Source organism: Pelophylax lessonae (assembly GCF_965119305.1).
Source record: "Pelophylax lessonae genome assembly, chromosome: 1".
Classification (NCBI taxonomy): Eukaryota; Metazoa; Chordata; class Amphibia; order Anura; family Ranidae; genus Pelophylax; species Pelophylax lessonae.
In genome coordinates, this window is record NC_138768.1 from 707250853 (window position 1) to 707275172 (window position 24320).

Genomic DNA, 24320 nt, shown 5'->3' on the forward strand with positions numbered 1-24320 from the left:
CAGCCACATGTATACAGTGCCTTGAAAAAGTATTCATATCCCTTGAATTTTTCCACATTTTGTCATGTTACAATCAAAAACGTAAATATATTTTATTGGGATTTTATGTGATAGACCAACATAAAGTGGCACATGTTTGTGAAGTGGAAGGAAAATGATAAATGGTTTTCAATTTTTTTTACAAATAAATACCGTATATACTCGAGTATAAGCCGACCCAAATATAAGCCGAGGCACCTAATTTTACCACAAAAAAGTGAGAAAACGTATTGACTCGAATATATGCCTAGGGTGGGAAATGCAGCAGCTACTGGACCCAACTGGACCACCATGAGACACAAAACAGGGGCTGTGGGCATGGTGCAGGGGCTGCGGGCATGGTGAAGGCGATGCAGGGCTGTGGGCATGGTACATGAGATGGTACAGGCATAGTACAGAAGATGGTTCAGGCATGGTACAGGAGATGGCACAGGCATGGCACAGGAGATGGTACGGGCATGGCACAGGTGATGGTACTGGCATGGCACATGTGATGGTACAGGCATGGCACAGGTGATGGTACAGGAGATGGTACAGGCATGGCACAGGAGATGGTACAGGCATGGCACAAGAGATGGCACAGGCATGGCACAGGAGATGGTACACAGGCATGGCACAGATTGTACAGGAGATGGTACACAGGCATGGCACAGGTGATGGTACACAGGCATGGCACAGATTTTACAAGAGATGCAATGCTGCGGGCTTGGTACAGGAGACCTTGTAACACTAATGAGTCACTTGACACCAGGGAGGGAAAATGGCTAATTGGGCCCAATTTACATTTTCACTTAGGGGTGTACTCACTTTTGTTGCCAGCGGTTTAGACATTAATGGCTGTGTGTTGAGTTATTTTTAGTTATTTTGAGGGGACAGCAAATTTACACTGTTATACAAGCTGTACACTCACTACTTTATAATGAAATATTTACAAAAATGTGAGGGGTGATACTGTATAACCAAAAGAATTGGCTTGCCTTTACACGCACATGAACTTTAATGGCATCCCAGTTTTAGTCCGTAGGGTTCAATATTGAGTTGGCCCACCCTTTGCAGCTATAACAGCTTCAATTCTTCTGGGAAGGCTGTCCACAAGGTTTAGAAGTGTGTCTATGGGAATGCAGTCTCCTCTCTAATTTATCCCAAAGGTGTTCTATCGGGTTGGGGTCAGTACTCTGTGCAAGCCAGCCAATGTCCTGTACCCCAAACTCAGTCATCCATGTCTTTCTCAGAAGACTTTCTCAGAAGAGTCTCAGAAGAGTAAGCATTCTCAGAAGAGTTGAAGCTGTTATAGCTGCAAAGGGTGGGCAAACTCAACATTGAACCCTATGGACAAAGACTGGGATACCAATAAAGTTTATATGCGTGTAAAAGCAGGTGTCTTAATACTTTTGACAATATACTGTATATACAGTATACCTCGGGATCATCTACAGGATATCTTACAAACAGTATATATATATATATGGTTTTTGATTATGGTCCTGTATTACATAACAAGAAAGGCTCTAAAATGTGCTATTTTAAATGAGAATTTTACCTTGGTTATAGGAACACATACTGCAGTGTCAAGGGGGAAAAAAAAAAGCTTTGATCAACTTAAGGTAATTAATAAATCTATTAATTATTAAAGTAAAACCACATGATTCCTTTTTAACTTGTCCTTTCTTAACACCTGTCCCTATGTGCAAAAAAAATCTTTTCTCTGTGCAGGTGTATCAAACCCTTTGAGATAAAACTATGTCATTGCAAATAACCCTTATTAGTAATTGCAAAAATGCTTCAAACCGTAGGATCAAAAATTAAAGGAAAAATGGTCAGTCAACCATCATACAATAAACTGAAATTTAAATGCAGATAGATTTCAGATATTTTGTTATAATTTGTTTATCAAAATGAGTGGGGTATTTTTTATCTCTTTTTTTGCACTAACATATTATTTCAGGGTTTCTGGGATCCATCCCCTTCTTCTCCGTCTAAGCCCTGAAAAGCTTGTCCTGAAAAATTAATTGTTAGTGAAAATAGAAAGTGTAGCAGACATTCACCTTAACCACACATATTTAAAGGAAAACTATCCTGTGTTTTTAGTAAGCACATGGTTATATGACATTTATTCGAATTGTTAATTTTTTTTTGACTTAGCTTCACTGCACTTTCCACTATTCCAGTCTTCCACCCCAATCATGGGTCTAAACCCTGTGTAAGCTCTGTGTTTTATTCAGGGCTAATAAGACCTTTCTCCCCCACCACGTGACAGTGGGCCTGGCGACTGGCTACTCCTTCTGTGGAGAAGCAGTGCAGCTCGAAACGGCCATAGCGCAAAGATATCCATAGATCTTGGACAGGTATGTGCATAACTAATTTTTATTATTATATATTAAAATAGCTGGTGGCAGGGGTGTTAGTTGCACACTATATTGCTACCCCCCCCCCAAGGGCTGCTGACTTTAACTGGGTCTTTCCCATACAGTACAGACTCCACCAGTCACCCAATCAACAGTCTATTTATTTCTGCTCCAATAAGCAGTCCAGGGCTTTGTATTTTTGTGTATTATTTGTTTAATCAATAACAGGAGAGGGGTTGGGGCATGGGGTACTCCAAAACGCATTTGCAACAGGACCCTTTTCTCCTTGTAAAAATAGCACAGTCTGAACTCTCTCAGCTGGGGACCATGAGGCTATCGCATCTGGTTACCCTGCACACCTGCACATCTGGTGACCAATGCAATTATAGGGCAAACATTTTACAGTCAAAGGGAGTCAATCAGAGTCTTTACTTACAAGTCCCCAGGATAGCTGCCTCTTTCCAGCTTCCTTCGGACATAGTCCAGTGAGTGAAACTCTTGTTCCATACCCGATCCCCTTGTAAAGAACCCTACATCCAGCTTCAGGGTAGTCCTGGGTCTCTAGCCCTGCCATATTCAAGACCCAGCAGAACAGAAACTCAGCCAATGTGTGCTTCAGAGGTAAGCAGCCCCCTGAAGCTCTCTGAAACTTCCCTGCTGGGGAAAAAAAACAGGCTCCTCAGGGCTCAAGACTATTTATCACTTCCAAGACCACCTTCTGGGTGACCCTCCCCAGGGATTGGCCAGGGCATAGTAAATATTCAGGCCAGTTATTCCAATTTCCTGCCCTAAGGTTTGGAAGCTTCTCCCAGAAGCAAGGAAAAATATTTAAACTCCCAGCCTGTGCAACCATGAGTAGACCAGAGCAAATGATTCACTGATTACAGAAGAAGCCAAAAACTAGATTTACCCAGCATCCTACTCTGGGAGAGTGCTACATCTACCCCCCACCTAAAAAATATGCCCTGTCCTTAATGGGCCAAGTAGCAAGATAAAAAGGTTCTTGTTGCCAATAGCGGAGTATCCCCAGTTAAACAGAGGATGGGGAGAGGGGAGAATAACAATGTACCAAAGAGAGAAGGTGGCATTCTACATAGTAAGTATTATTTTAGTCAAAGTGCAAAAATGAAAGGCAATAACTTTGTACAACATTTTGGGAGACTGGTGACAGGCCAAATAGAGAACTGCCCAGGGACAAAACTCTTACATCAAATACATGTATAAATATTCACATACATATATACAACCTATCAAAGTAAAGCCCTACTTCTAGCTAGGTAGAAACAATCAAAAACACAATTAGTTCAAATAGAACTTGAGTCATTTTCAGCAAAGTGTATCCTGTAAGGCAAACAACTCAGCAACACAGTAACCAAGGGCTGGAGCATCATCCCCATGGAGAGGGCCCTCCGCATGATCAGCCACAGCAATCAACAGCAACAGTACCCATGCTTGCAAATTAAAGACCATGACCTAAATTTTACCCTTTCTGGTAAAACCCATAATAGCATGAATTCAGACTGGTAATTTAAAATAAGGCAATTAGAAAAATTTGCAAAGGATATATAATCTTTTTCCTTTAAATAATACAGTAAGAAATAGTCGATTTTAACAACCATTGAGGTAAGAGCGGTGTAACAGAGGAATAGTAACAAAATAACCATTAACAAACAAAACAACAAAATTAGAGTATAGTCAAGACAGGGTATCAGGCCTGTCAAGGAAGTTGAGAGGGGAGGTTAAAAGGGGGTGTATAACTAGGCCATGGGGATAACCATAGAGTCGATTGCAAAGATCAAAAAGACAGAGAGACTTGGTAATGAGGAAATAGAAAAGAGGGGAGGGGAAGGGAAGAGAAAGAGAGTAAAATGTGGGAGATAGGCTTAAGGAGTGTAGCCGGGAATGGAGGATTTCATCTGAAACAATAAAACAAAAGTATAGGAAACATTGGTGTTAGTCCTATGTGTGAGAGGCAGCTGGATTGATCAGGTGATCATGAACAGTTCAGGGCTGTGGTGGGTCTTCCTTTTGATTCTGTTGTAGATAACTTTTGTGGTAAGCCGGACGATTGTGGAGGTAAAATTGTTCCTCAGGAGAAAGCGAGGAATAAATGAAAACATTCTATTTAGATTCAGAAAACGTTTGAGGCAGTTCGCATTCGCATCATCCACATTTAGTTTTTCATTATATAGAAGCAGTAAAAGCGCTTGTCTGGCGTGAGAAGTCCTGGGGCTCAAGGGGGAGGTCCATTTATTAAGTATGCACTTTATTGACGTTAGAAGACAGAGCAAAATCCACTCTTTGGATTGAGTAGTTGTGTCCGGGGGTCTGATACGGATTTGGGGATCCCAGTGACCGAACAGTAGTAGAAAGGGATCTTTGGGTATGCGTGATCCCATAGACAAAAGAAATGACCTGGTCCCTGAAGGCAGAGATTGTTTTGCAGTGCCAAAAACGATAAGCAAAGGTTGGGCGTTGTGTCTTACAGTGGGGACAGTGTGCTGCTTGAGGGTTATGAGTATCCACAGAAAAAGGCAGATAGGCAATGTAGGATGCGCATTTGAGTTTCCCTCCAGTATTCATTGGGGGTCAGGCGGAGGGTTGTGTTATACCCCGCTTGAAGCTTGTCCATGAGATCAGGGGGAGGTGATATGTAATCTTGACACACCATTATCTTCTAGAGCAGGTCTCCAAACTTTTCAAAGGGCCAGTTTGCTGTCCTTTAGGCTTTAGGAGGGCTAGATTGTGACCATCCAGGGTAGAACATGTCCCAGGCCCAGCATCATTGAGAATAAATATGGCCTCAGGGTTGGTGGTCAGTAGGAGGAGGAGTAGTACCCCTATTAGTAGGAGGAATAGTATCCCATCATTGATGTCAGTGGAAGAAATAGTGCCCCAATTTTGGTGTCAGTGAGAGGAATAGTGCCTCATATTTTTGGGAGTAATATTGCCCAAAGGGCAAGATAGAGGCTAGCAAAGGGCCACATCTGGCCATTGGGTTACAGTTTGGAGACCCCTGTTCTAGAGCCTTGGAATAAAACAGAAAGTCACATCCTGACTAGCCTAAACATCAACCATAATAGCTAAATATATACATCCTGCATATCATAACCAAATCCTGAATAGCATACTGCAAGACCATTTAGTTTCTATTAGATATAGGTTCATATTGTTAACCCTGCCCACTGGCTCTGCAGACCAAAGTCCAATAGGCCAACAAAAAAAAAAAATACCTGATGAAAAAAACCTGGAAAAAAATGAGGTTGTTTTTTTTTGAATGTCAAATTCAGTTCAGTGACAGGTGCAAACAATCTTCTCTGCAGAATTCTGTTAGGACAGCAAGGTTTGAAAACAGGTTGCCCCCTACTTTGATCAACAGTTCTGTCCAATGATTACTTCTTTTGTACTGCAACAAGAACAACAAAGAAGGAGCAGTATCCAGCCTACCTGTAAAAGCCTTCCAGACTCCAGATTTTGGCCTTTTTGATCACTACCCTGTCAAAACAGGCTGGCTACATGCAGCTCCACACTGATCTGAAAGCATAAACAAATGGCTCTTGCAGGCTGTACTGGCTCCAATGCCCATGTGAATGAGATCTTTAGGTGCAAACTTATCAAAGGTGCCTTGGTACAGCAGTGTGGGTTCCATTAGGAGTTGTGGATATAATTGGGGGCAGTGTTGTGGATGGCGTTGTAAACTATTGTTAGTACTTTTAATTTTATTAGTTGGGTGGGTGGAAGCCAGTGGAGGGATTGGCAGAGAGGGGTGGAGGACACTGAATGGTTGGTAGGGTGGATGAATCTTGCAGCAGCATTCATTATGGATTGAAGGGGGGATAGTCTATGTAAAGGAAATCCAATGAGGAGGGAGTTGCAGAAGTCGAGGCGAAAGATAACCAGGGAGTGATATAGAAGCTTGGTGACAAGGTTGGTTTAAACGGGGCATAATCTAGAGATGTTACGGAGGTTAAGGTAGCGTGATTTGGACAGGGATTGGATGTGGGCCGTTCAAAGTCTAGGGTTACCCCCCTAGCACCCTGGCATGTTTGGAAGGACTGATGGATCTGCCATTGATCTTGACATAGAATTCAGGGGAAGGGGCATGTGGGGGAGGAAATATTATGAGCTCGGTTTTAGATAGATTCAGTTTGAGGAAGTGGTGTGACATCCAGGTTGATATGTCTGTTAGTAAATCAGTGATGCTGGAGGAGACCGATGGGGTAAGTTGAGGGATGTTGCGCATTGACCTTCATTGTGTTGGGGCAGCCCTTCCATAGCTGCTGGAGTGTTGATTTGTTCTCCACTACCATATTACTGTAATGGAGTAACATTTGAAATAAAGGGCACAACACTGCAACACACCTCCCAGATGAACCGCGACGAAAAAAAAAAGAATGCAGTTAATAAACAGCATGTGTACTACAGGTGTGTAGTACAGTAACATGGGACTGTATGTTTACAGAGAGACTCTGTACATCACACTACTGCACACGTTTTACAGCTCATCTCTAGCTGGGGCTTCGCCTTAATGCTGGCTTTTACATGAACGCGGTCTGGTCCCGGGTATTGATAAGTGCATACACGAGAAGAGAAGAGAATAGAAGAAATGTACCTCCCTCTCTGTTTTCTGTGTTAGTAATCACTTTGAATTGAAGGTGGGTATCCCAACATCCCCAGTAGCGAGGAGCCAAATGTATCTGGTATGGGTTTGAGTAAGGTTTGGCAAATTTACTTGACTAATAGGCTAGGGTTTGTCAAACAAGTGGCATGAGGGGATGGGCACTGAAAAGGTGGGCAGGTACTAATTAAAAAAATTTTGATTGATTTTAATAATGCCTAAAATTACACATTAAAAATGGCCAATTCCTTTACCCAGTTTCTGACCTCCCTATAGCAGTTTTACTGCTACAGGGCGACTGCGCTGTTCAGGATAATGTATATATACGTGATCCTGTTCTACTGGGTAGCAGGTGCGAGTGCACGCTGTCAGCGGCTCGCTCCTACTGTGATTCTACACAGCGGGAGCTGATCAGCAGTTCCCGCGGACTCGATATCCGCCGGCATCCGCTGATCGTTCGGTACACAGGCAGAACTGCAATCTGCTTACAGTGTGTAAACAAAGCAGATTGCCGTTCTGTCACTAAGGAAGTCATGGATCCTGTGTTCCTGCAAGGCAGGGACATGGATTCATGCCTTCCCCTAGTAAAAGCACCCCTCACACTACACTAAAATACTGGCTAGGCACACAGTTAACCCTTTGATTGGCCCTGATGTTAACCCCTTCCTAGTCAGTGTCATTAGTACAGTGACAGTGCATATTTTCAGCACTGATCACTGTATTAGTATCACTGGTTCCCAAAAAAGTGTCAAAAGTTCCAGTTAGGGGTTTATTTACTAAAGCTGGAGAGTGCAAAATCCGTCTCAATTCTGCCCAGAAACCAATCCGCTTCCAGGTTTTATTGCCAAATCTTAATTGAACAAGCTGAGGTTAGAAGCTGATTGGTTTCCCTGCAGAGGGGAGACTGTTTTTGCACTCTCCAGCTTTAGTACATAAACCCCTTAGTGTCCGATTTGTGCCGCTATAAGTCGCTGGTCACCACCATTATTAGTAAAAAATAAATAAATAAATAAAAATTCTATAAAAAATGCAGAGGTGATCAAATACCACCAAAAGAAGGTTCTATTTGTGGGAAAACAGGACAAAAATTTTATTTGGCTACAGTGTTGCATGACCACGCATTTGTCAGTTAAAGTAACGCAGTGCCATATTCCAAAAAAAGGGCCTGGTCATGAAGGGGGGTAAATCTTCTGGAGGTCAAGTGGGTAAATAACCTGCCTGGGGATGCCCTAAACCTGCCTGTGAATTGGCACATCTGTAGGATGTTGCGAGGGGGTGGGGTTTTTGATCTCGAGATAGTGAGAGTGGGTTTTGCCTCCGTCCCTATGTCTTAGAAAAAAGAGGGGGTTTTTTGGTGTCTCAAGCCAAGGTAATGGGACTTTGCGGGCAAGTAACTATATTGATTCAAATAAGTAAAAAAGTATTTCCAAATGTATTCAATTAATACATAAAAAATAAATAAATAATAAACATACACATCAATAGTGTGAAAGTTGGTGTTGGGTATAGGCCCAATGTGATAAAGATTGATGAAAAAGAAGATTCTGATGAATCTGTGACATGTGTGATATTATGTGACAAAGATATGGATCTTGTCTCTGTGTTTCCTGTGTAGATTCCAGGAAAGAGTGGTTCACAGAGTTCTTCCGTAACCTGACGCGTTTCGGCTGTATTAGCCTTTTTCAAAGATTTTTGTCACCCAGCTGTAATGCATAATTAATAACATTTCCGTTATTGGAAATATATGTGCGTTTTTTGGTTGTAGTATAGTAATATAAGGTATTTGTACCTACATTGTTCAACTTTGTTTCTGCAAACCAATTTTTCTCTGTGTCCTCTAAGCCTGCAACAAGGAGCCGTAGGGTACCCTGGTCTGGAAGGATATATATCGGTTTTTAGATCGTTTATATAAGTGTTTGAGCCATATAAATACCTTTATTCAGAAATTTACTTACAGACGGGTTGAATGGAATTATTTATGTGTTGGTGGTTAGGTAATATTCCAACCTTATCCTGAATGTTTTTTTCTAGAAAGATCATATATATGTTGTTTAGATGCTTCTTACATCCTAAAATTAGCAATTTCCGTATGGGTTTTTTTTATGCCCATTAAAAACTTACATTTTTTGCAGGGTTTTGCAGCGGGAGGGATTGAAGGAAGGGAGGGTGTATCTTCCAATGCCGCAAAGGAGGTTGCAGTATTGCCCCAATAAACCGTTCTGAAAAGTCATGGTTGGTGTGATTCTGGTGTTTTTACATTTCAAAATGGTGAGCAAAGGTATTTATTCAGGTGACTTAAGGATCTGTTCAAAACTTAAATTTTTAGAGGGTAGTATGAAAGAGGGGTTCCTCCGCTGCCGCCGGTCCATGTCCGTCCCGTTCCCTCATCTAGAGGGAAGTGAGGATAGACGCCGGCTCCCCGGCCTTATAAAGCTGTTCGCGCATGCTGCACGTATTCAGCTTTCTCTGTCAATGACGAGGTCTCTTCGTACTGCGCATGCGCCTGGGTGATGCGCACGCAGTACGAGCCTTGTCAGACAATACCGGCCGCCGACACGGAATAGGAGACGTGAAAGGCATCCGGCCGTGGCCAGAGGGAAAGATGTTGTTACCCTTATCAGTCTCATTGGTAGCCCCTGTCAGAAAGAAGTGACAGGGGCTTACCGTGCCGGGTGCAAGTTTGAGGGGAACAGAGGTGTCTATTCAAAACCAAGAAGGTTGATGAAACAAAAGAACAAGGAGAGAAAAGTCGTATTATTTTACGGTTTACAAACGAACATCAGAAAATAAAACAAATTCTCCAAAAACACTGGACAATATTAAACGAAGATCCCGTGGTGAAACAATTTGTATCAGACAACCCACTAGTCACCTATAGAAAAGCCGGCTCACTCAAACAAAGCTTAACACACAGTGAATATAAAGAAAGAAGGAAGGACCCTTGTAAAGACAAAAGGTACATACCCCTGTGGCACCTGCGCACAGTGCAGTGTGATTAAAAAATGCAAAGATACCATCCTCCCGAATGGAGAGCATTTCAAACCACGTCATTATGTAAACTGCAAGACGAGGGGAGTCGTATACCTCATGAGGTGCGAGTGTGGGTCATATTATGTTGGTAAAACGAAACAGGAAATGGGCAAAAGAATAAATAAGCATATCCAAAGTATGGAAATATGCAATTTCCATTTGCCACTTGGCAGGCATGTCAAATATATTCATAACAACAAAATGCCTAAAGTAACATTCATAGCCCTAGAAAGAATGCACATACCGCAACGTGGAGGTGACTGGAACAAAAAGCTTTTACAATTGGAAATGCGATGGATTAGGCGTCTCAACGCCACCAAATACCCTGGTCTAAAAGAAACTGAAAGCTTCAGACTATTCCTTGCGGGTTTTGCCTCAGGCAAAACAGATTAAAAATTAGTAAAAAATATAAAAATTATTAACACTGACCAGTGGACGTTCCACCCATACATGATAAAACAAAAATCACCATAGGATCTAGTTTAGACCCCAGAACGAGATAACAACCAAAATCGTCCTTAAAAACTCCCGACCAAGGCTCCTTTGATATGCCAGACCCATGGATATACCTAAAACATCCCCTATGAGAACATACTCCTTGGGCAATCTTGATTATATAACTGCTGTTAAAACTATGTAATGTTTTTCATATATATATATATATATATATATATATATATATATATATATATATATCAATTGTTGTTTATCATTATCTTTCTCTTTTACTAATTGTATGAATTGCGGCAATAATTTATTTATAAGTACTAAGATGTATACTTCATATACTTTGTTTCAGTAGCAGACACCTCTGTTCCCCTCAAACTTGCACCCGGCACGGTAAGCCCCTGTCACTTCTTTCTGACAGGGGCTACCAATGAGACTGATAAGGGTAACAACATCTCTCCCTCTGGCCACGGCCGGATGCCTTTCACGTCTCCTATTCCGTGTGCCAGTATTGTCTGACAAGGCTCGTACTGCGTGCGCATCACCCAGGCGCATGCGCAGTACGAAGAGACCGCGTCATTGACTGAATACGTGCAGCGCCTTCGGCGCATGCGCGATCAGCTTTATAAGGCCGGGGAGCCGGCGTCTATCCTCACTTCCCTCTAGATGAGGGAACGGGACGGACACATACCGGCGGCAGCGGAGGAACCCCTCTTTTATACTACCCTCTAAAAATTTAAGTTTTGAACAGATCCTTAAGTCACCTGAATAAATACCTTTGCTCACCATTTTGAAATGTAAAAACACCAGAATCACACCAACCATGACTTTTCAGAACGGTTTATTGGGGCAATACTGCAACCTCCTTTGCGGCATTGGAAGATACACTCTCCCTTCCTTCAATCCCTCCCGCTGCAAAACCCTGCAAAAAATGTACGTTTTTAATGGGCATAAAAAAAACCCATACGGAAATTGCTAATTTTAGGATGTAAGAAGCATCTAAACAACATATATATGATCTTTCTAGAAAAAAACATTCAGGATAAGGTTGGAATATTACCTAACCACCAACACATGAATAATTCCATTCAACCCGTCTGTAAGTAAATTTCTGAATAAAGGTATTTATATGGCTCAAACACTTATATAAACGATCTAAAAACCGATATATATCCTTCCAGACCAGGGTACCCTACGGCTCCTTGTTGCAGGCTTAGAGGACACAGAGAAAAATTGGTTTGCAGAAACAAAGTTGAACAATGTAGGTACAAATACCTTATATTACTATACTACAACCAAAAAACGCACATATATTTCCAATAACGGAAATGTTATTAATTATGCATTACAGCTGGGTGACAAAAATCTTTGAAAAAGGCTAATACAGCCGAAACACGTCAGGTTACGGAAGAACTCTGTGAACCACTCTTTCCTGGAATCTACACAGGAAACACAGAGACAAGATCCATATCTTTTTCACATAATATCACACATGTCACAGATTCATCAGAATCTTCTTTTTCATCAATCTTTATCACATTGGGCCTATACCCAACACCAACTTTCACACTATTGATGTGTATGTTTATTATTTATTTATTTTTTATGTATTAATTGAATACATTTGGAAATACTTTTTTACTTATTTGAATCAATATAGTTACTTTCCCACAAAGTCCCATTACCTTGGCTTGAGACACCAAAAAACCCCCTCTTTCATCTGTAGGATGTTTACAACCTACTACAGCAATACTGACATTCACAAAAAATGCTGTTTAACTACTTGCCGACCGCACTACGCAGATTTACTGTGGCAGGGCGGCTTGGCTGCGCATAATCACGTAGATCTACATGATTATGTGCGCTCCGCCGGAGCTTCGCTCCCACTGTGGTTAGACACAGCGGGAGCCAGGCCGCGGGAGGAGCGGGCTCGATCGCCGCCAGCCTTCCGCGATCTTCGGGGAAACTGACAGGAGAGCTGCCTGCCTATGTAAACAAAGCAGTGAATAAAAAGGCACACACTGACCTAAGTCAGTGAATCAGCGCTCACTGGACCACTCTGGAGGGGACCACATGACCAGTGGTGCCACAGATGAAATCACAAATAAATGTAAATAACATTAAATGGATAAATGAATAAATTAAATAAATAAAAAATATATATATATATATATATATATATAAATTAAATTAAGTGACAATGGAAATATTACAGGGCAAACAAGATACAAGAACCTCAAATGTATAGAAGTCCTATTCAATCATGCGATGATCCCGAGTGGATGGATCCTTGCTGATGAAAGAGTACAAAAAGTCCAAATCAGAGTACTGGGGTGAAGATTAGACAGGCAGCTCCTCAAGAGGTAGGGATACCCTCCAAATATGTAACAAAGAAAAAGAACAAGGGCGCCAAGTCATAAAGGTAGATGAACAGCTGTATAATTTAATGTAGTAACTTACATGTTAAAAACAGGTATTCCAATGAGACAGCATGCTGTAACGCTCCGGCGTTTGTTTAGTGAACTGGATTTGCAGCTGCAGAATTTCCACTCAGTAGTCGTGTAGAGATGTGTTGAATCACCATATCCAACTCTCCAGACTCATCATTGTGGCCCAGCCTGCCTCAGCATGCAAATATACAGGCACTCAGATAAGATGTTCCTGGAGTGATAGGTTGTATATGATAGTATAGAGGTGATGTGCTGAAAGGATAGGCGTGAGTAGTGATAGCAATGATAGGCACTCAGTAGTAATGTTCAGGAGTGTTAGCAGATGGTGATAGATAGTATGCAGATAGGTTAGCAATCATGTACAATTAACAGGTGGTAGGGGATAGCAGATGAAGTGTACAGGAACTGCTAACTCAGTGCAAGGATATAGATGGTAGTAGACTCAAGAGCTAGCAATCTATGTAACAGTGCAGATGATAGAAATAGTAATGCATAGATAGCAACAGTCTTTAGTATGCAAGAGTAGATAGTGTAAGTTGATAGGAAGGAATCCCCTGTGGGGTACTTATCACTAGTTGGTTTAGAGAGATGAGGGGTCCGGTAATGAGGATAAGGATCAGGTAGCGAGATACAGGATCAGTAGCGAGATACAGGAAATAGCTGGAGGCTTCGGCAGCGTCAGACAAGGCTGTGTAACAAGCGGTTTGCACGAACACCTTGTGAGTGAAAGCCGGCGATTGAAATAGCCGCTCAGAGCGGCGTCTAGTGATGACGTCATGAGAATTAAAGGGACAGGTAGCTATATGCGTTCCACCTACCTAAATGGTGGAACGCAATGCAAAAGAAATGGGCTGGAAGGGTACCGAAGGTACCAGAATCTTACAGTACCCCCCCCTTAAGGCCGGCTCCGGAAGGCCTATAGCACTGGTCTCTCCGGGGTATTTGGAGTGAAACCTTCGTATAAGCCTGGGAGCGTGAACGTCAGAAGTATCCAACCAGGTGTCGTCTTGGGGTCCATAGTTTTTCCATCTTATGAGATATTGGAGTTTCCCTCTGTGGATACGAGAATCCAAAATCTCCTTAATCTCAAATTCTTCTCCGCCCTCAACTTGTACTGGAGGTGGTGGCGAGATGGTAGGTCTTATTCCTTGGTTGGGAACATGTGGTTTCAGTAGCGACACGTGAAAGATGGGGTGTATTTTAAGATCTGCCGGTAAGGTGAGTTGAACTGCAGCTCTCCCAATGAGCTTCTCAATTGGGAAAGGTCCTAGAAACAAAGGCCCAAGCTTTTTACTGGGGATCTTTAACCTTAAGTTTTTCGTAGATAGCCAAACGAGATCCCCAATAGCATATTGAGGAGAAGGTCTTCTACGGAGGTCGTAGTACCTTTTTTGTTGGCTATGAGCATGTGAGATGGTGGTGTTAAGTAAACCCAGAGAGTCTTTTATTTGGGTAAGATAGTCAGAGGCTACTGGGTTACTTGATGGTAGGATGCGTGGTGGAAGAAGTGTGGGATGAAACCCATAGTTTAGGTAGAATGGACTTTGCTTAGTAGTACTGTGGGTTGCGTTATTGTAAGCAAATTCTGCCAGAGGGAGGAGGTCCACCCAATCATCCTGTAGGTATGAGGTGTAGCAACGCAAATATTGTTCAATGCACTGGTTGACTCTTTCAGTTTGTCCATTGGTCTGAGGGTGGTAGGGAGAAGTAAGTTTTCGCTCAATTCGTAGTATATGACATAGAGCTTGCCAAAACTTGGAGATGAACTGTGAACCTCGGTCAGATAAAAGAGTCTTTGGAATTCCATGTAGCTTGAACACATGTTTCACTAGTAATTCCGCTGTTTCCTTAGATGAAGGTAGTCTGCGAATAGAAATGAAATGTGCCATCTTTGTCAGATGGTCCACTGACACTAGAATGGTAGTAAATCCTTTGGAAGGTGGTAATTCTACTATAAAGTCTAAGGACACAACTTCCCATGGAACTTTGGGTATTGGTAGACTGCAAAGTAGACCAGATGGTTTTGTAGTGTCAATTTTGGACCTTGCACAGATGTCACATGAGGAAACAAATTTTTGTACAGACGTCTTCATATCAGGCCACCAAAATTGCCTGGTGAGCAAATTGAATGTCTTAGTCATACCCATATGTCCTGCCATAGGTACATCATGTGATAATTCCAAGATCTTGGTACGCATACCAGGAGGTATGTAGAGTTTGTCGTTAAAGTAGAGGAAGCCTTCTGCATCAGCACTTAGTTGTGGTGGTGGTGAATCCAGTCCTATACTGTGCAGAATCTCTTCCTTCAAGGAACGAACAACACCAATAATACGGTCATGGGGTATTATAGGAAGTGAAGGGATTTCGGCGCAGTTATCTTCGGTTAGCCGTGATAGCGCATCCGCTTTTTTGTTTTTGTCTGCAGGCGTGTAGGTCACTAGGAAGTTGAATCTTAGGAAGAATAATGACCAACGTACCTGCCGGTGGGAAAGAGTCTTGTTGGTCTGAAGGTATTGGAGATTCTTATGATCTGTATATATGAGTATTGGCAATCGAGTACCTTCAAGTAAATGTCGCCAATTTTCCAGTGCCAATTTTATGGCAAGCAACTCTTTTTCACCCACTGGGTAATTCACCTCTGGGCTACTTAGTGATTTAGAGAAAAAAGCAACTGGGTGGAGTGGTGAAGTATTCGTTGGTCGTTGGGAAAGAACTGCTCCTACAGCCATATTTGACGCATCTACCTCCAGGATGTATTGGAGGGATGGGTCTGGATGGCGTAGTATGGGAGCAGAAGTAAAGCTTGATTTTAACAAGTGGAAAGCTTTATTTGCTTCTTCAGACCATTTGAATGGTTTCTTTACACTTGTAAGTTGTGTGAGTGGTCTCACAATAGAAGAGAAGTTCTTGATGAACTTCCTATAGAAGTTTGAAAATCCAAGGAATCGTTGTAATGCCTTACGAGTTGTTGGTACAGGCCAATCCAGTATACATGATATCTTGCTCATATCCATCTTGATACCGTTCTTAGATATGATGTATCCTAGGAATAGTACTTCTTCCTTATGAAATAGGCATTTTTTCAATTTTACGTATAAGTTGTGTGCGAGTAATCTGGATAGCACAAGTCTTACATGTCTTACATGTTCAGACAAGGACTGAGAATAAATGAGTATATCATCCAGATATTTAAAATCAAGGGGGGAATCCTGCGCTTAATGGTAGATGAGTTCAATATAGTGAAATGACATAAGCAAATGACATAAGCAAATAGCAGCTAGAACACTGGAATCATAGCAATCCCATTCAGTATATATATCAAGTAGTGCAGCGCTATGAACAACAAAATAAATTGTGCTTAAAAAAGGATAAACAAATTCAATATGGTGACATAATATGCATCAAAAACGTGAGTCCATTCAGCACATGGAGATATAAAGAGTCCACTTAAAGAATGAAGATCCCAAGATGTGGAAAACAGAATGGAAAACAGGCACCCGTGCAGATAGACAAGGTGGCAGCTTACCACAATGCGTGGGCCTCCAAGTTAATGGAAAGGCCACTGAAAGTATAAGATGTTAGCTCTTATGGGCTGGACTCTCTCCTCTGCACGAACAGACCAGGTTTGCACTTCAATTATCCTCCGCCTATTCATAGATCCAGGAATGACTCCGGAGTATATGGCAATATGTGGAGGAATGAAGATAACATAGTGTACTCCCGTATGGTAAAAAATGCAGCTTTATTACAAGTTCTACTTACAAGAGGATGAATATGTACAAGCGACTGGATATATATCATCCAGATATACCACAACACAAACATCAAGTAAGTCTCTGAAGATGTCATTTATGAATCGCTGAAATGCTGCGGGAGCATTACACAACCCAAAAGGCATCACTAGATATTCGAATAATCCGTATCTGGTTCTGAATGCCGTCTTCCACTCATCCCCATTACGGATTCGGATGAGGTTGTATGCCCCTTTTAGGTCCAATTTTGAAAAGTAGGTAGCTCCGCGCACTTGTTCAATGAGTTCGGGAATGAGAGGTAAAGGATAGCGATCCTTTATCGTAATGGTATTTAATTGCCTATAGTCAATAATAGGCCTGAGACTTAAATCCTTATTGCGGACAAAGAAAAGTCCTGCAGCTGTGGAAGAAGTAGAGGGTCTAATAAACCCTTTCGCTAAATTCTCATCCAAGTATTCCTTGAGATGAGAAAGTTCATCCTGAGAAAGAGGATAAACATGACCGAAAGGTAGTTTACTATTAGGGAGTAGATCAATAGAACAATCGTAGTCCCTATGGGGAGGCAATACTTGAGCATTTTTCTCAAGGAAGACTTCTGATAGATCCTGATAACATGGTGGTGGTGAAATTTCATCTGACACCATGGACAGGATTTTTTTTTATGATTGAAGGTTACACGTGGTCTCGCAGTAGTGAGAGGGGAAGGTTAAAATCCGTGTTTTCCAATCAATGATTGGTTGATGTATGTGTAACCAGGGAAGTCCCAAAATAATAGGAAAATGGGGTGAAGGTAATACATCAAAAGTGGTGGTCTCAGCATGAGACTCGTTAGCAGTAGCAAGGAGTGCTTGTGTCTGATTGGTAATTGGACCAGAAGATAACGGAATACCGTTAATAAAACTAACAGAGACAGGTTTAGATTTTGAAATAATAGGTATTTTATTTAAAGCAACAAAACTAGTGTCAATGTAGTTCCCACAAGATCCTGTGTCGATCATAGCCTTGGTGGTGATCCTATTGTGGTCCCACTGTAAGGTCAAATGAATAAAAAGATAGGGATTAGAAAAAGAAGTCGTTAATCCCCCCAGCAAGACATGTGAACACTCACCCTCTTTTTTGCGGACAAGGGGACAGACGCTTATCAAATGATCCGGGGAGGCGCAGTACATGCAGAGATTTTCAGATCTTCTCCTGGCTCGTTCAGTAGACGATAATGGTGGGCGTATGGTTCCTACCTCCATAGGAGTAGGGTCAACGGGCGAAACCCGAGAAGGATTGGATAATGGTACTCCCATTTTCTCAGCCTTTCTTTCTCGCAGTCGCCTGTCAATATTGATGCTGAGTTGTATTAAGGCATCCAAAGTGCCAGGTAAATCCGCTCGGGCGAGCTCGTCTTTAACGGCTTCTGATAACCCGAGTCTGAACTGGGTTCGCAAAGATGCATCATTCCACCCTGAATCAAGGGTCCATCTTTTGAACTCTGCTACGAAGTCTTCAACAGGTCTCCTTCCTTGTTTTAAAGCCCTCAATTGGCTGTCAGCAGTACTCTGCCTATTTGGGTCTTCATATAGGCTAGCGAGTTCTGCTAAAAATAAAGGATAGGAGTTAAGAAGAGGGTCATTTTTCTCAAAGAGAGAGTCTGCCCAAGCCCGTGGATCACCCGACAAGTATGAGATAGTGGTGCAGACTTTAATTTGGTCTGTAGTGTAAGTACAAGGTTTTAAATTAAAAAGCAATTGACATGCGTTTTTAAATTCACGAAATTTTTTCCGATCACCTGTAAACACTAGAGGAGGGTTTATTTTGGGCTCACGAGGTTGAGCAACAGTGAGCTGTGAAATACGGGCAACTTCCAAAGTGGAGGTAAGAGTTGCAATTCTTACGTGATATATCGACGACGTGATAATCATCTGGGATGGGCCCATTTCCACCGCTACTCCTTTCATCGAGTATTGCAACAGCAATGACATGGGTATAGCTTTCACACATGTGATCGATCCAACCTCCTTGGTCTTCTTGGATTTAGAGTTGTCCCACAGAGAGGGCAGGATTGTGTCTAAGACACACTTCAAGCCCTCTGCAGGCAACTCTTACCTCCACTTTGGAAGTTGCCACCACCCAAAGTGGATACACAATATCCCCAAGGGGCAATTCTCCAGATTACGGAAGAACTGCACCCATGGAGAAGACTATGAGGAGCAGGGCCAAGTTTTGATTCACAGGTTCCTGGACAAGGGGTATGACTCCACCTTGGTCCAGGCGGCCTTTGAAGAATGTAAAAATCCTTGTTCCGCAAAATCCACATCTGACTTGACAGCTTTTGGGGAGGTTAAATTCATAACCCAATACCATTGGGGGTGTGGCTTGGTCCCGATCCAAGATGGCTGCTTAGCTCCGGGCTCCTGCACTTGACGGCCTGATCTTTTCTGACTGCTGCCCAAAATCTCCTCTTCTCTGCTACCCGACCATGGGGAGTACTTCCCGGAGCTCCTCGGCTACCCGATCCCGGTCACCGCGGGAACCGGAGACTCAGATTGGCCGACATATCCCTGAAATCTTCCGCTCCCAGGCTAGGGACACTCAGCGGCCTACTCCCTCTCCTTCCAGCCTGCCTCGCTCCCGCTCACCGAGTAGGACCCCCCCGGGAGATGGCGCCTCATCGTCTGAAGCGATTATGCCCAAATCAGCGGCTGCCCTATCGTTTGCGGACTTACAGATGGTGGCCATGGACATTAAGCTGGACATTAAAGCTACCTTCTCTGCGGCCATAGCGGAACTCCGGAGCGACTTCCAGGCTATGGCAATGCGTGTGGAAGAAGTGGAATCCACTACTGCCCGCCATGATGCCTCGCTATGTCACGTCCAACAAGTCACAGAATCCCATGCAGCCCTCCTAAGGGATTTGAATCGACATGTGGAGGATCTGGACAACAGGGGTCGGCGAAAGAACTTGCGGGTGCGTGGCATCCCTGAGAGTGTGGAACACCAGAATCTTCCGCAGGCTGTGGTGGCCATTTGCAATGATCTACTGGGCAGATCTCCTGAAACACCTGTCGTCCTGGAGCGGATCCACCGTGCCCTGCGCCCTCGGGGCAGGGACAATGATCCGCCTAGAGACGTGGTCTGCTGCCTGGCAAACTTCCAGGTGAAGGAGGACGTTTTGAGGAATGCCAGAGTCCGCCAGCACCTCACATATAATGGCGCCGAAATCAAGATGTTTCAGGACCTCTCTAACATCACTTTACAGAGACGGAGGGAACTGCGCCCCCTGCTGGATGAGCTTCGCTCTAGAGCTATAATCTATCGTTGGAAGTTCCCCTTTGGTCTTTCGGCCACTTCCCAGGGCCGCACCGCTCTTCTCCGGGTTCCAGAGGACCTGGAACATTTCTGCTCCACATTGGCCATCCCCTATATCCACTTACCAGACTGGTACAGTGAATTCCGCCTCTCGCCTCTTCAGCGTGACGCTCCGATGGAGGGCGTACAACCGGCGGGCAACTTCAACTATGGCAGCAGCAGACGCAGAGCTCACCCGCCTTCTTCTCCACCGGCTGAGGGCGCTGGTCTACCCCGCAACGGCAGTCCGACGGCGTCCCCTGACCACCGCCGAGCACGATGTACGCCCTAAATGATGCAGTTTCTCTGGCGTGAGTACCGGTTGTCCCCTGTGACGGTTTGTCCCGAGTTCTGAGTTTTTTTTTTTTTTTTTTTTTTCCGGACACGATCTGCCTGCTCAGTGTGTATCCCCATCACCTACTCACCGTGACTACTACCCTTCTTTGGTCTGGACAATGGGATGTAGCTGTGTTCGAGGGGGCCCCCTGTCAGCTTGTTTTCCTCCGGACGCTATGCTGTGCCGTAACCCGTTGGTCCCTGCACTGTCTGTTTAGGTCACTTCACCTGCTGTTCCGTGGATGCCTTGCTCCCGTGGATGCCCGACCTCCCCCCGCACTGCCTTTTGCTTTCCTGCTGTTGTGGATGATGCTGTGGAGGTGGCTGCCCTCCCCCCCCCCTCCTGCCGAACTATGTCCCCGCTCACGGTACTGTGCTTCACCGACCCTCCTGCTATCCGGACGTGTTGTCTCACCCCTTGCCACTGGCAACTCCGCTTCCAGTCTGACTCTCCGCCTACTTGGACCCTCCTGGTCGCTACTGATTTCCAACACCGCTGACTTTCCTTCTGGGTGCTGCTGACTGTGTGTGTCTAAGAAAGTCCTGCTCTCTTGCGGTCAATACTGTGTCGTGCACTGAGGGATGCGAGCTGTGTTCTGCATTGTCATGCCGGCTGGCTCCTTCGGTGTGTGACCCCCTATCTGACGGCCTTATCGTATGAGACTGTTTTGAGGGGACTGTCTTCTTCTGTTGTGGTTGGGGAACGGGGTGGGGGGGTGGTGGCGGTGGTTGGGGGGGGGATTGGGTATCTCGGGCTGTGGTTTCCTTATTGCTGCCTTTTATCCACCGTATACTTTGCCTCTCCGCGCCCCGGCCTTTCCCTTGGTGGTACGGAAGATTCCGCCACCTGGGGGTTGCTGGGGGCAGACTGGCTCTGTGGGGATTTTCTCGCTAGCTCCTTGGAGGAATCTCCTTTTGTAACTAGATAATTGGGGCATGTATGCTGTTTTCATGGTTCTATGCACACTAACGATCTTCTCTTTACAGGTGTTAAGCTATTTGGTTGTTATGCAGGCTCCCCTCCCTTGTTTCTGGGGGACAATGGGTGCTCACTGGGTACCTCCTTTTCTTCCCTCCATCCCTTTATACTTGAGCAATGTTATATGGTTCACTGTTGTTTTAGGTTGTGATGTTTCTTGGGCTATTTTCCTAGGGCTAGTCCATGTCCTGGTGGGTTCGACCCCTCCCTCTGTGCCCTACTTCTGTACTCCTACATGTAGGGCTACTCCCCCTCGCTCTTTCCCTACAGGTATAGACTGTAGGCCCCTATACTCTGGCTTGTACGCCGGAGCTACTCCCTTGGTTTCCCGCATTTCTAGGGCTCTTCCTTTAGCTTTCAAAGGCCTTTTCAGGTGCTTGGTGCTGACTCCCATTTTTGGATTTTTTTACCTTCCACACTCGCCAACGGCTGAGGTATATACCTCTACCGAACTAGTTCCGAATTTCTTTCCCTGTCCCTTCCCTAGTGGGGTAAAGCAGCTGGTCTTCTAATACCCTCGGTCTTTGTCCCCCTGCTCGCTTTCCCTTTCCTCTTTGTTTTTCCCTGATTTCCCTCCCCCGTCTCGCCTCCCTTTCTTCTTACCTTCCACCCCACTTTTTTTTTTTTTTTTTTCTTTTTTTTTTTTTTTTTTTGGTTTGTATTGTACCTGTTGATACCATGCCGCGTATCCCTCAGTTAGACCCGGACGCCCAAAAACTGAAAATAGTTTCCCTCAACACTAAGGGTCTTAACACGCCACAGAAACGATCCACGGTTTTAACGCATATGCGTAGACTCCGAGCGGACGTGGTCTTTCTTCAGGAAACCCATTTTCGCTCTGATGCCATTCCCCGCTGTTACAACAAATATTATCCTACTGTTTTTCACGCTACATCAGCTGACTCTAAGACTAAGGGGGTTTCGATTCTGATTGCCAAGTCTGTTCCCTTAACCATTTCGGCCTCTTTAGTGGACCCTCAGGGACGCTACCTTTTCCTGTCTGGGTCTATTCGAGATCAGCCTCTCACTTTAGTGAATGTTTACAGTCCGAATTCCTCTCAAGTCTCCTTTTTCCGTGCTGTGGTTGCTGAACTGATTCCCTTCCAAAAGGGTACTCTCATTTTTGGGGGCGATTTCAACGTCCCTCTGGACCCTCTGTTGGACACTTCCACGGGTTCCTCTTGCCTTCCCTACAAGGCTCTGAAACAAATTAGACTGAGCCTTCAGGAATTGTTCCTGCATGACTCTTGGCGCACTATGCATGCACGTGATAAAGATTTCACTTTCTTTTCCCCGCTTCACAAGAAGTATTCCAGGATAGATTACTTTTTTCTATCACAGCGGGACTTGATATACCTTACGGACGCTACGATCGAACCATCTGTTATCTCCGATCACAACCCGATCACGATGTTGTTGACTCTGCCCCTCTATGCCCAGCGGGATAGGATCTGGAGGCTGGACGCCTCCCTGCTGACGGACCCTGCCCGACTCGCCGAAATCCGCTCCGCCCTTGTGGACTATTTTCGCTGTAACTCTACCCCTGACACATCCCTGATCACCCAGTGGGCTGCACACAAGTGTGTGATTCGGGGAAAACTTTTGGCGCTCTACTCTGCACTACGAAAACAGAGGGAAGCGACCATTTCTGAGTATTTGTCTCAAATCTCCGCCCTGGAGAGGGCTCACAAGAGGACGCTGGCTCAGGCAACGCACGACGCTCTCGTGGATACTAGAGAAAAGCTCCGGCTGGAGCTAGACAGGAGGACGCGTAGGAGCTTTTTACTGTCTCAGAAGCTCTTTTATGAGCACGGCAACAAGAGTGGCCGCCTTCTGGCGAGGGCCTTGCATGCCCGAAAAGCCAAAACGGTCGTTCATCACCTTCGATCTGATTCTGGCTCACGTATTTCCAATAATAGGGACATTGCTGGTGCATTTGAGAGGTATTATCGCCAGCTGTATAATCTCCCGTGTGGGGACTCCCCCTCCTCTGCTTCTGAGTCGAGAATGCATGTCCTCGACGATTTCCTTAACAGAAACCTGACCCAGGGGATTTCGTCGGATTTCCAGACTTCTCTTGAAGCCCCCATCACCCAACTTGAATGGTCGTTGGCACTTAAACAGCTCAAGCCGAACAGGAGTCCGGGCCCGGATGGCCTGTCCGCGGCTTACTATAAATCTTTTGCAGATGTTTTGTCCACCCCATTTCTGGAGGCGTTTAATTCTCTGTCAGCAGACCAGCCCCTGTCACCGTGTATGCTGGAAGCTCACATAGTTGTTATCCCGAAAGAGGGGAAGGATCCGACCTCACCGTCCAATTATAGGCCGATCTCGTTATTAAACGTGGACATAAAAATCTTTGCTAGAATTATGGCCAACAGGTTGCTTCCTCTCCTCTCTAAAGGGATACATCTAGATCAGGTTGGATTTATCCCTGGTCGGGAGGCCAGGGATAATACCATCAAAGCTATTAACCTTCACCACGTTCTTTCGGTGTCCCAGCAGAGGGGGTTCCTTCTCTCCTTGGATGCTGAGAAGGCATTTGATAGGGTGTCGTGGGACTACATGGAAGCTGCCCTTCGCGCTTGGGGGTTGGGCCCGCGCATGATGTGCTTCCTTATGTCCCTTTACGCTAATCCGTGTGCCCGGGTCCGGGTTAACGACACCCTATCGAGTGCCTTCCCCGTTCGTAACGGGACTAGACAGGGGTGTCCTTTGTCCCCCCTACTTTTTGTGCTGACTTTGGAACCTCTCCTGAACAGTATTAGGGGTAACCCGTCTATTCGTGGGGTTAAGTTTGCTGCCAAGGAGTACAAGATAGCTGCTTACGCAGACGATCTCCTGCTGTTTTTGACTGACCCTATTACTACTCTTCCTTCGGTCATGCAGGAGTTCCGTCATTTCGCCTCTTTGTCCAACATGAAAATCAATTTTGCCAAATCCTTTGCGCTAAATGTCTCCTTATCCCCTCAAGAAGTACAAATGTGC

At 44.4% G+C, this 24320-nt stretch overlaps 1 protein-coding gene across 1 annotated transcript in view; it reads right to left on the bottom strand.

Moving 5' to 3' along the window:
- The window catches only part of AGA (aspartylglucosaminidase), a gene marked incomplete at its 5' end in the record, with an annotated part of 154314 nt that extends 134791 nt beyond the window's left edge, over positions 1-19523 (bottom strand). The window contains one exon of the mRNA XM_082249175.1: positions 19436-19523. Within this exon, the coding sequence (XP_082105301.1) occupies positions 19436-19523 (88 nt within the window). The remainder of the gene's footprint in view (positions 1-19435) is intronic.
- Positions 19524-24320: the final 4797 nt, after the last annotated feature.